Source organism: Microtus ochrogaster, chromosome 7 (genome assembly GCF_000317375.1).
Source record: "Microtus ochrogaster isolate Prairie Vole_2 chromosome 7, MicOch1.0, whole genome shotgun sequence".
NCBI lineage: Eukaryota > Metazoa > Chordata > Mammalia > Rodentia > Cricetidae > Microtus > Microtus ochrogaster.
Window position 1 is genome coordinate 47,946,784 of NC_022014.1, and position 12,657 is coordinate 47,959,440.

Genomic DNA, 12,657 nt, shown 5'->3' on the forward strand with positions numbered 1-12,657 from the left:
CAGGTGCAGCCAACCTGCTTTTCTTTTCAGACAGAGAGAGAGAGAGAGAGAGAGAGAGAGAGAGAGAGAGAGAGAGATGGTACCCATATGTATGTGTTCGTATGCGTGGGTGCATATATGATAGGCAGGCGCACGTGTGTATATGTGGAGGGCTGAGGCTGGCATTCAGAGTCTTCCTGCCCACCCTCCACCTTATTCATCAAATCAGGGTTTCTCATCCGGACTCTGAGTTTACGGACACAGCTAATCTAGTTAGCAAACTTGCTCCTGGGATTGCCTCTCTGACTCTGAGCTCCGGAACTACCCGCAGGCTGCTATGAGTGCTGGGGAATCCAGACCCCAGTCTCTGTGCTTGCACAGCAAGTGCTTTAACCACCAGAGCTGGCTTCCTAGATCCCGTGGGATGGAATTTTATTTAGCCATAGGAAAAAAGAAATCATGGCACTTGCTAGAAAATGGAAACAGTTAGAGATCCTATTCTATTAAGTAAAATAATCTGGGATCAGAAGGACAAATTCTGTTTCTCCCCATATACGGAACTCTCTGTCTCTGTCTCTGTCTCTGTCTCTCTCTCTCTCTCTGTGTGTGTGTGTGTGTGTGTGTGTGTGTGTGTGTGTGTGTGTGTGTGAAGATCATGACGCTCTTGAGGGGTACTATTTGGGGACAAGAAAAAGGGAGGGGAAGGCAATGGGAAAGGGAAGCGAATTAGAACATAATAAAACCCTTCACTTTGTATGCCGGCTTCAGAGCAGAGGTAGGATAATGTAGACGACGGAGGAAAGCAATGCCATTATAAAGACAGACTATAAAGCATGTTTGCCCACAACCTTCTCCACAAAAGGCACTCAAGTACCTCATTATGCTAATGAAAAATGGTTTAACACACTTCTCTCGCTAAAGGATGCTGAAGGCCCAGGAAAACCTGTAGTAGGCTGGGGCTCCTGCAACATCTCCGATCCAGTCCTGGAGCCTTTGGCAATCCCTCCTCTAACACAAGGCTCCAGTACCCTCTAGCTCCCCACCCCACACTTCATGTCCCTCAGAAGTTCACTCATACCCCAGCTCCTGGCACTGTGACTCATTCAACCCAGCCCTGCACCCTTACCGTGAATATGGGAAAGACTCACTCAGCAGACTTGGGATTCTCAAGCTCCTCCCATTCCCAAGCAACAGCCTGTTTTGAGGAATGACTCTTGTGCAATTTCTGGGGGCCTAACTCATGGAAAGTTCTATGTGATAAAGATAAAAATAATAATAATAAAAAAGCTTCTGCATGCTTATGGCCTTGGGGCAGGCTGTATCAGCTTATTAGGTAGTTTAAACCAGCAGTGCAATTTATGCACGGTAAATATCTGCTCCCTGTTCTTCTGGGATCTGAGGTCCACCAATCCATCACTATGTAGCTGGTTCCCTGATGGAAGACCTGGACTTCCATGCTATGGCTCTCACTGGTGCCCTCAAACCTGAGCTGTGGCCTGGAGGACAGGAGTTATATCAATGGAATGGCTGTCTAGCTCAGACGTTCCCAAGCTCAGTTTGGGGTCAAGGACATGGGGCCAAGAGAACAGCTTACCTGGGACCAGGACCCAGCCCGCCACCGCCCAGGGCAGAGCTCACGGTTGCAGGCCCTACGGCTCTCAGGACGGTGGTCGTTGCAGTGTTTGGTGTGCACAGAGCGGGTGGTGTTGTTGTGCAAGGGTTGAATACAGCGTACGGAGCGCACCTGCATGCCGGTTCGCCCACAGCTCTGACTGCAAGGCTCCCACTCACCGGTGACCCACCTGCCGGGTGGAATGGCACGTGGTCAGGGAAGCAGTCTGGCTGTGGCCCGGGTGGGCAGTAAGAGCAGAGATGTCAGCCCATTCCCTCTGGGAACTGAGGCTCTCCCTCCGTTCACGAAAGCGCCTGCCATATGTGCAGGCTTACGAGGAGAGGAAGCTAAGCCTCAGACACGCCCCTGCCTGTCAGAATCATCAGAATCCAACAGGTTCTCACGGGATCAGTGGCCTAAAGGGTTCTGCCACCTGTCTGTTCCCTCAGGGTCCTTATCCTGACCACGGTCTCATCGTCTGAGGGCATTATGAACCCTCCCTGAGCCCCTGTCCCTACTTCTCCTCTCTCCAGCCACCTTCCCTGACCTGGGCCCAGAAATACATCCTGCCAGTCCGAGGGTCTGAGAATCAGCACTGTTGCTTAGAAACATCTAGGGCAGCATTGAAAGCCAGCCCAGGACCGCTGGGCCTCAGTTTCCCCACCTAAGTGTTAACAGTTTTTGTCTTTTATAAGATGCACATGGAGCTTCCATTTAGTGAGTCAGAAGTGGGCCTGCACCTTTAAACCATGGCGTGGTGGGTAAAAATCCTAACACACCAAGAGATACCAGGCCCAGGGCTTCCAGTAGGACCAGTTTCACTCACCCCTCCCCCACAGTGTACCCCCGGGCTGTGGCCCTCTCCAGTACTCACACAGGCTGGGAGCACTCCTGAGGGTTGCAAGCTCGGCGGATGGCTTTGGGCTTGGCCAGGGCACTGCAGAAGGCTCGGTGCACCATCTTGCTGTCCAGCCTCCTGCGGCAGCCATACTTGGTGAACTGGGACCCTGGAGATAGAGAGCTTGAAGGGGCTCAATGGGGCAGTGGGACCCCCATTGGCCGCATTCTCCTCTTGCCTCTGCTCTCTTCTTTCTATAGTCCAGGCTAGCATTGAACTCATTCTTTGTCCCGATTTCGCTCAAACTTGTAATCCCTCTGCTTCAGTCCTCCAAGGGCTAAGACGACAGGCTTGGGCCACCATTCCTCTATTCCTCCTTGCCCTTACAATGACTTAGAGAGCGAGGCAGGAGCCTTGGTGAGATCTCTGTAGGAACTCACCTTTGACCCCATCAAAGGGAGGGCAAGAATGCAGGCTCTCTTGATGGTTCCCCTCTATCACTTAGCCATTTGCTCTATCTTGGGGTCTGATCAACCAACACAGGGCACCTGGTCTGCGTGGCTCCTTGTTGTCACTGACTCCTACAGTCTTTCTCCATGTGGGTACTGTTCTTCTCCAAGATTAATGGGAAATATCTGGGATATCTAGTGGCTAGAGGCTGGGAGTACCGCTCAGCCTCCTCCAATGCACAGCACCCCACCCCAGGACAGAGAATAACAGAACCTGAATTTCCATAGTATCTAGTGAGTCTACAAGAGAATCTAAGCACAGCCAGGCAGCAGAGGATTAAGGGGTGCTGACCCGTGAAAAGGGGTGGAGGGGACAGTGAGATGGCACAGATTTCCCCCAGAGAAGCAATGTGTGTTCAGGACAAGCAGTTGCTGTGGATCAGGCAAGGATGTGAAAGGCCTGGTCTCCATCCTGCAGGGCTATCTGAAGGGGGTGGGGCCTAAGAGATCACTGAGGATGTGCTCTCCAAAGCGGAGACTGGGAACCCAGCGCTTTCTTCCCTCTCTTACCTGCTAGGCTAGGCAGGTAAGGTGGAAAGCTGATCCTTCTGCTGTCTATCTGTTCCTGCTATGATCTGCTGCCTGGACACAGCTCAGAGCAATGAGACCCACTAACCATGGGACAAAGCCTCCAAAATTGTGAGTGGAAATACAGTTTTCTTTTTTATAAGTTGATTATCTCGGGGGTTCATTACAATGACGGAAATCAAATACTACACCCAAGATTGGTATGGCCAAGATGGGGAGGTAAGGCATAGAACATGAGTGTGCCCAGATGCTTGCGAGGTCCTCAGAGGCCACAAGGAGAATTTTGGCTTTGGTCTCACAAAAGGAGGGAGCTACTGGAGGTGTCACAACACAGGATAGGGGAGGGTCTGGCTCATGCCTTTATTTTAGTTTTTCATATGTATGTGTGAGTGTGTGTGTGTGTGTGTGTGTGTGTGTGTGCGTGTGTGCATTCTGTAGAGGCCCGCAGATGATGTTTGCGATCATCCCTGATTCCTCTTCCATTTCATTGATTGACACAGGACCTGACAATCAAATCTAGAGCTTGCCACTGTGGTTAGTATCAATAACCAGCTTGCCCTGGGGATTCCCTAATCTCTTGCCTTCCAAGGCTGGAATTATAGGAGAGCTTCCATGCCCATCCCACTTGTACACAGTTTCTGGAATCTGAACTCTGCTACTCATCCTTGCAAGGCAAGTATGTTAACCACATATCTGTATCTCCAGCCCTGATTCATTAGAATCTGGGACTTAAGAGTGGATTCCCAAAGGTCAACAGGATGATGGTGCAGAGAGAGCCTTGACAACTGCAGCCTGAATCAGAAGGGCCTGCTGGTGAGATCCAGGTGGGGTGGGGAGTTGGCGCACCATCGAGGCAGACCAGAAAGCTGAGAGCATCATTGCTCCGGATGAGATTCCCCTGCCACTTGTCAAATTCTTTGAGGTCAGAAGAGACCTCTTTCTCTTTATCTCTCCCAGTTCCCAACTCTAGACTGATCAGGTTTGTGGGGTTTTTCTGAATAGACTAGCTCCCCAGAAGTGTCCCCAGTGCTTCTGGAATCTTGCTAGTACTGCTGCTTGATTCACACACACATCAGCTTCCCACCAAGCTGCCTCGCTCTCCGCCTTCTGATGCTGTCTGTGATGTGACCTACACCCTACAGGCCATCATTTTACCTGATGTCTCTAGCACCTGCCCTTCCCAACTCACGGACCTTTCCCAGCCTAGGCTAAGCCTTTGATCTCTCCAATGGAGGTCACTGCTGTGTTGCTCTCCCACATCCTTCTCATATTTGTCAGGACAAACTCCCTAGCCTCAGAGCTGTCGTCAGGAGGGCGCTGTTGGCCCAGGCACCTTCATTCGAAAGCCCATTCAAGCAGCCCCAGCCTCCTCTAGGCTCACAGTGAGTCTCAACCCAGGGGTGCCCACCTCCAATCAAGCCCGAGAGCCCCAGCAGTGAGAACCCCCCTCACCTCCACCGCAGGGCTTGGAGCAGGGAGACCACTTTTTCAGAGCCCACTCATGGCGCACAGAGTCATCTTCCAGGACGTTGTTGTCGTCAACATTGAGCGAGTCCTCATGGATCATGTATTTGTACGTCAGTGAGATCCGAGAGTCTCCTTCGGGGATAACCTGGGCCCACCCCAACATGGTCATGAGTCTGACTGCCCAGCTTTTCATCCTTCCACTATAGCCAACTCAGAGGCATCAGGCAGACTGACAACCAGGGGAGACAGACAGTCCCTGACGTATGGTCATCTTGAAAGGTTTTTCAACTTTACAACGGCACTTGGAGTTTAAAATTTGGACCTTTTCCCTGGCTAGTGGGATGGTGCAACTGTCTAGTGATCCTGATGGTGGCAGCGAGTCCTGGCTGTAGTTTAGGTGTAGCCAAAGCACTTTTGCATGACAGCAACTAAAGAGAATCTATATAGAGCTAGGATCTCACAGTCTGCGCGTCACAACATTAAAAAAAATTTAAATTAGCCAGGCGGTGGTGGTGCACTCCTTTAGTCCCAGCCCTTGGGAGGCAGAGGCAGGTGTGTGTCTCTGAGTTCAAGGCCAGCCTGGTCTACAGACTGAGTTCCAGGACAGGCTCCAAAGTTACAGAAAAACCCTGCGTGCACTCATTCAGTGTCCATAGAGACCTGAAGGGGGCGACAAATCTCTAGGAGCTAGAGTTACAGGCATTTGTGAACTGCCTGCTGTGGGTGCTGGGGTACGAGTTCTAGTCTTCTTACCTTCTGAGTCATATCTCTAGCCCCCCCCCCACTCCCAGCTCACACTCATTTTTGAGACAGAGTCTTGCTAAGTTGCCCAGTTAACCTGGAACTTTCTGTATAGACCGGTTAGCCTGGAGCTTGCTTTAATCTTCTTGCTTTGTCTCCTGAGTGCTGGGATTGCAGATGCATGACACCATGCATGCCTGGCTCAGTGTGTTGTTTGCTTGTTTTGATAAACAAACTACATGACTTAAGCAATTAATCAGTACTGAAAAATTTAAAGTGACTTGGAAATCCAGCCCCCTCAGGACTCTGCATTACCAGGAGCAGCCTTGTGACCCTGCACAAAGGGGACCTAGAATCCAGTACTGTTTGGACACAAAGTCCAGAGTGACTGGTCACTGGTTTCTGATCTCTTGGGTGTGAGAATTTCAGTACAACAGCAGAGATTAATGTATCTGATGTATACCAGCTGTGAATGTCATTCAAATAGAAAAAATGAAAACCTCTGGCGAGGAGACTACCCACAGTCAGTAAGAGTGGGTGCAGGAACCAGAGCCCTGGGGTGCGCGCCCATGCCCACTCGTGGCTGACTTGGAGCAAAAGAGGCTGGTTAGAGCAAAGCCTGAAGAACCCAGCGGGAGCGTGGGCATCCTCGAGCTCCCATCTTTTCCTGGGGCCATGCGCACCCACGGGCTGGCACGGCACTCACCAGGACAGTGATGGTTCCGTGGAGCGGGCCCATGGTCTGCAGCGTTTCCCTCTCATCGTCATTCCTGTATTCCCACTCCACACCCATGGCGATGAAGGTTCTAGAATTGGGGTCCAAGTGATTCTCTTCATTTAAGATGAACTTGCCTGTCTCCAGGTTCTTGACAGCTGAGAATGGTAAAAAGGGAACACACAAGGCTCTCCAGCGTGCTGCTGCTAGTGGGGAGGGGGTCATACGGTTTTCCCCAGCTGACCCCCCCGATAGCTGGGTGGTCTGTCCTTGCCAATAGTAGCCCAGTTTGCTTTGGGAGTCACACCCTGCTCTTGATTGCTCTACCAAGACCAGGCTAACTTCTGCATGGGTCCAGTGCCCCCTGGACAGGGTGGTCTTCCACGCTTCTGCAAACTGAAGGAGCATGGCCTGTCTGTGACACAGGGCTGCAGCTGCTGCCAGAGGAGCCCTCTGATCTCAAACTCTGACCTCCCCAAGAAGATGCATGTATGAAAGCCCAGGAAGTGGACTGGCCAGGTGGACTAGGGCTGAGGCAAGTCTGTTCATCAGGGGCTGTTGATCTCAGGATCTGGCCACACAACCCAAGCCTTTGAGCCTGGGTACTCTGCTCTGACCTTTGCTACTCTGCCCATCATGGAAGAACAAGGTTTCACAGGTGTTGAGACATTTGGGCTCTGACTCACACAGATGGTGGCTGGTGGTGTCGGCCTCCTGGATGAGCAGGTGTCTGGCTCCAGCGGGGATCTCAAACATCTTGATGTACTCTTTAGGGGTAGAAAGGAAGCCAGGTGAGAAGACAGGAAGCCACTTCAAGGCACACGCCCCAGGAGAGGCCTCCCCTCCGAGGCAGCTCCACCATAGACACTCCCAACTGCACTTGGTAGGAGAGGGGTCAACTAGAAATCTCCTCCACTGAACACCCAGGTGGGAATCTAGCTGCCAGCCATGCTGGGAGTCTAAGATGACCTATGTAGGAGGGAGGCCCCAGGCAAGCCACATGGCCTATCTGCACCTCAGCCCCTCCATCCGCAAACTATGTTAGAATCCCATGTGTGGGGGCGCAAGGCCAGCCAGTGCTGAGCATCTGACCTGCGAGACCATTCCTGGCTCACGGCACCTTACCAGAGCCTACATGTTTGCTCTGTGGCCTTTCATAAGAAAACTAAAGAGGTGTTGCTCCATGTCAGAGTCAGACTGACAGGCCACAGATGCAGTTAGCTGCTGTGGGCCAACCCATAGAGCTGGGTCATATGGAAGCCCAGCATCAGTACCGGGCTGCTGTGTTTTGGATGAGGCTTGTGGGTGTTCCCCCATGTGCTAGATTCAGGGACGTCCTGATGGTAGCCATTTGCGGGCAGGAGAGAGGGAGGGAGCCAATAACACACAGCTGGGCATCCTGGAGGGAGGACTGAGGGGGACTGACCTTTGGGGGCCCTTGACCTCAAGCTTCTGAGGTCCATCTGTAACCCAGGCCCTGTTCCCCATCCTCCATATCTATTGTGGCTCAGACTCAAGATCCCCAGTCGGGTTCTTTCCCCCTAACCCTCACAGTCCCAAGCCCCAAATAGTCATGGATTTATACAGAGCCCCTAGGGGTGGGGGCATTTGGGGAGCCTAGCCCCACAAGGCGCTATTGACCTTCCACCCTAGGGCAGAAGATGGGCTCCTCACCTTGCTTCCTGGGTGACCGCGTGAACGTGCCCTTCACCACTTTACAGTGGGTGTTGTCACCTCCACACACGCCACACTTGTCCTCCTGCTTGCGGGAGCCAATTACCCCATCACAGCCCACCTTCTGCAGGGCAAAAGAGGGCAGGGGACCTTTAAGACCGCGTCCTTGCCTGAGTCTCCCCATCCCCCATAGTACCTGATCCCTCCCACAACAGGATCTGTATACCTCTTCTTAGCAGCTCCTGACATGGGGGATGAGGACTTTGGAGAGAGGCAGACCCCATGTGGCCATGATGAGCCATGTGTCCTCTCCCTGCCTCAGTTTGTGCAGAGCACAGAGCCTATCCTATTGCAACCCCTCTGCCCTTAGCCCACACTGCCCTTACCCACCTAGCACACCCCCAAGGTGGCCCTGAGGGGTTTCACCCAAAGCTTAGGCTGCTTTGTTCCAAATGGAGCAACAACGAGGTGGTGGAATCGTCAAGAGTCAGAACCTAGTGAAAGGTGTTCTTGACATTGTTTCTACATCCTGCTCACTCCCTGAAGATGCCCAGAGATGCTGAGGCTTGCCTTGTAAGCATGGAGAGCTTAGTCTGAGCCCAGATCCCACACTCTACTGGACTTGTCCTCCATGTGTGCCAAAACCAGAAAGCGTGTCATGGAAGACTGTCTTGTTTGTTAATCAACGTAGGAAAGCCCAGTCCTACCATAGGCAGCACCATTCCCTAGGCAGTGGATCCTGAGCAGATCAAGAGTGGATTCCAGGAGGTGGCACCCCTGAGCGTTGGTCCACACTGCCTCATGGCACTCACCCTGCAGTCCCCACGCACACAGAGGCTAAAGGCGTCCTTGTAGGAGCAGCGTGTCCCATCATGCACCATGCGCTTCATGGACACCACCTCCCCTGTCTCTTTGGATTCGCAATAGAGGTGGCATCTCTCCTTGGCTGGAAGGAAAGAAGCAGGGTGTGAGGCTGGAGCCTTCTCAAAAGAGCATCACACCAGAAAGAAAAGGCCCAGTGTTCTTAGAGCACATCTGCCCCACTCCCAGTCCCTGACATCTGTGTTCTGGGAGGACACACACACACAGAGGGACAAGTGATAGCAGCCTCCTTCCTACCTTTTTGGCTTCTGAGACTTTGACTCTGGTGCTAGCAAGCCTTAGGAAGAGATTGCCCAAGAGATCCAGCCAGGATGTGTATATACCCCACATCCTCCATCTTTACAGCCCTGCCTGATAGAGATCTTCGACTCTGCAGAGGCAAAGTGCTCTTTGTCCAGTCTCCATTTCAAGAGCCTTCTTCAGAGCCCTCCCCCACTGTGGGCGGGGATGTAAATGCATGCAGCCTCCGTGGAAATCAGTGTGGTCGTACCTCAGAAAACTAAACCTATGATCCCTATGTGCTGTGCTGCACCAATCCTGGGAACACATCCAAAGGAGTCTAGGTCAGCACACCATTAGAGATACCGGCACATGTGAACTGTTCACAAGAGCCAAGGTCTGGAAGCAGCTTAGGAATCTATGGACAGAGGAGTGGACCAGGGAAATGTGGTGTGTACACATGGAGCTTTATTCGGACGTGGGGAACAAGACAATTACATTGTCTTGAGGAAGATGGGTATAACTTGAGATTTATCATATTAAACAAATTAACCCTGCTTCAGAAAAACAAGTATTACATTTTCTCTCGTGTTTAGTGTGGTGAGAAGATAACGGAGGGCCAACATGATCAAAATATGACAGACATGTATTCTTTTTTTTCTAAATTTTTTATGTTGTTTTTTATTTTATGTCCATTGGTGTTTTGCCATGGGGGTCAGGTCCCCTGGAAGTTAAGTTACAGACAGTTGTGAGCTACCATGTGGGTGCTGGAATTGAACCCAGGTCCTGTGGAAGAGCAATCAGTGCTCCTAACCACTGAGCCATCTCTCCAGCCCCGACAGACATGTATTCAAGTGTCACAGTGAAACCCATTGTTTTGTTTAATGAATGATGCTGATTAAAAAAGAGGAAAGAGTCATTTTCAATCAACCAAATGCAGCCAGTCCCAAATGCAGCCAGTCCCAAATGCAGCCAGTCCCAAATGCAGCCAGACCCTCTTGTAGTCAACCTCCAGCCCCTGGTACTTTTCTTGTTCTGCATGAATTTACCAGAAGCAATTGATACACTTGGGTCACCAGGTTGGGTATCCTCCAGCCCCATCAGCTCTGTCACCCCTCAACCCTGCATCAGCACATGAAAGGCACAGCGGGTGACTCCAATTGGTACCCCATACACATGGAAGGGAGAAGGTCTCAGGTGAAGCAGAACTAGCCTTTTGTCACCACGCCCTCCATGTGTGGGCTCAACCCATAACTGACTGGAATTACCTGAGAAAGGATTGCATCTGTACCAATCTTGTATGCACATTTCTTTGTTATTCTGTAACTCATACACATTAACTGAGGTGGTTGGAATGGGAAGGGCTCATCTGTTTGAATACTTGGGCCTCAGTTGGTGGAACTGTTTGGGAAGGATTAGGAGGTGTGGGGAAGGAGTGGGAAGTGTGCCTTGCTGGGAGAGGTGCCACTGCAGGTGGGGCTTTAGGTTTCAAAAGGCTCATGGGATCCCCAGGGCTTGTTCACTCTCTGCATCATTGTTATAGATCAAGATGTGAGTTCTCAGCTGTTCTTTCGAGCCACCATCATGAACTCTAGCCCTCTGAAACCATAAGCCAAGTCAAATGCTTTTTTTTTAAATTACCTTGATCATGGTGTTTTATCATAGCAATAGAAAAGTAACTAAATGACAACCATTTTCATAGCATCTCTGGCATGCTAGGTAGTATGCACAGACACTCCACTCCTGTATACAGGAACTTGAACATTCATGGAGCTGGGTACCCTATGGGGGACACTAAAATGGAGGTGCAATTACCAAGCACTCCTCTGCCTAAAGTTACTAATATTTCAGTTCTGTAAGACACAAAATAAATGCCATTTAATGCTTCACCTGTTTGGTTCACAGTTTCTGTCACACGCAATGGAAAGTAATGTAAGAGAGGGTGGTGTGGTGGTTGATTTCAATTACCAGCTTGACACAGCACTGAATTTCCTGGGGAAGATGCCAGTGAGTTATGGTCTAGACTAGGTTGGCCTGTGGCCATGTGTGCAGGGGATTGCCTTCTTCGCTTTAACTAACGTGGGAAGACCTAGTCTAAAAGTGAGTAGCGCCATTCCCTGGGTTTTATAAAAGGGAGAAGGAGCTGAGCTCATGTCTGCCTTCGGACATCTATTCTCTCTCTGCTCTCGACTGTGAATGCATCAGGAGCCTGTAGCCTTGACGTCTCCAGTACGATGGACCACAACCTGGGACTGTCAACTTGAACAAACCCTTCCTTTCTAAGCTGTGTTTGTTGAGGTATTTTGTCACAGCCGCAGAAAGGAAACTACTTATCAGAAGTCACCTGATCGCTTTGCAGGGTCAGCCTCTGCTCCACCCCACACTTGTGGCAGCGTGCAATTCTAGCCTTGTTCCCTGGATGGTCACTGTAGGAGCTGTACCCTCTGAGCTTCCAACCCAGCAGCCTCTACATGTCCAGTGTTCTGGTTCTCCTGAGATGGAAGCCACACCTCCAGCCCAGAGCCCTAGTTCAAGAGTAGGACCCTGCAGCCACACTAGCCAGACCAAGTGCCACCACAGCTTTGCCCCGTGCAGGATCAATGGTATATAAAACAATGCATGTCCCTGCCTGATCCACCTGGGGTCCTGTGCTGAGTCCCCCTCTCATCTCCCCAGGAAGCTCACCATCCCGGTGCTCATGGGGCAGCCAGTGGTGCTGGGCATCGCCGTGCTCAAAGTACAGGTCCCACTGGCGGCACTGCTCTTCCCGGAAGTCAGCCAGGGCGTTGGGGCAGTCCTGGGGGTTGCAGAGCTGGAAGTCGTAGGCCAGGCCAGAGCAGGTGCGGCCCCCGTTGGCTGGGCTGCGAGAGAAATCAAAGATTCCCCTTCTTGGGGCCTCTAGAAAAAGACCTGCCCATGGATGGCACTTTTTAGGGAAACCCTGAGTCTCAGGTATGGAAGGGGCACCTTTGCGGAGTAAACAGACACAGCCCTACTGGGACCCAGGTACCTCCCCAGTCATGCAGGCCTTGGAACATCAAGACTAGAAGGAACCGGCAGTAACCATACCCATCTGTGCTCTCTTGAGAAGGCAGCCTCTTTCCTGAGCATGCCACCTTCACCCTGGCATTGAAGCCCAGGACTGTTCATGAGCACAGATCTGTGACTGCATGTTAGGATTCTGCCTGCCCCACTGGGCTACAAATCCAAAGATAACCAGGGCTGTTTGAGCCTCCCATACGACCTCCTAGGTCCTGGGCACACAGAGCTGGAGCTGTCGTGCAGCAGAAAACATCCAGCACAATCCTGAAACTGTGAAACTGCACATGCATGAGGCCCTACGGGACAGCTGGTATAGGGCTGGGTCCGTCCACCTTAGAAGACAGGAGCTTTAGGAACTTCCCCACTGTGCGGACAACAGTTCCACCCCACCAGGTCCTTTTGTGCTTCTAGCTCTCTGCTGGGCTCTAGCTCTCTTCCCAAAGCAAGAGAA

At 51.5% G+C, this 12,657-nt stretch overlaps 1 protein-coding gene across 1 annotated transcript in view; it reads right to left on the minus strand.

Moving 5' to 3' along the window:
• Positions 1-12,657, minus strand: part of Adamts2 (ADAM metallopeptidase with thrombospondin type 1 motif 2) — a 195,548-nt gene that overhangs the window by 9,083 nt on the left and 173,808 nt on the right. Inside the window, exons 12-19 of the mRNA XM_013347440.2 lie at positions 11,850-12,025; positions 8,876-9,009; positions 8,064-8,187; positions 7,076-7,156; positions 6,381-6,547; positions 4,919-5,078; positions 2,466-2,598; positions 1,574-1,781 (exon numbers count right to left, since the gene is read on the minus strand). Coding sequence (XP_013202894.2) covers positions 1,574-1,781; positions 2,466-2,598; positions 4,919-5,078; positions 6,381-6,547; positions 7,076-7,156; positions 8,064-8,187; positions 8,876-9,009; positions 11,850-12,025 — 1,183 coding nt within the window. The remainder of the gene's footprint in view (positions 1-1,573; positions 1,782-2,465; positions 2,599-4,918; positions 5,079-6,380; positions 6,548-7,075; positions 7,157-8,063; positions 8,188-8,875; positions 9,010-11,849; positions 12,026-12,657) is intronic.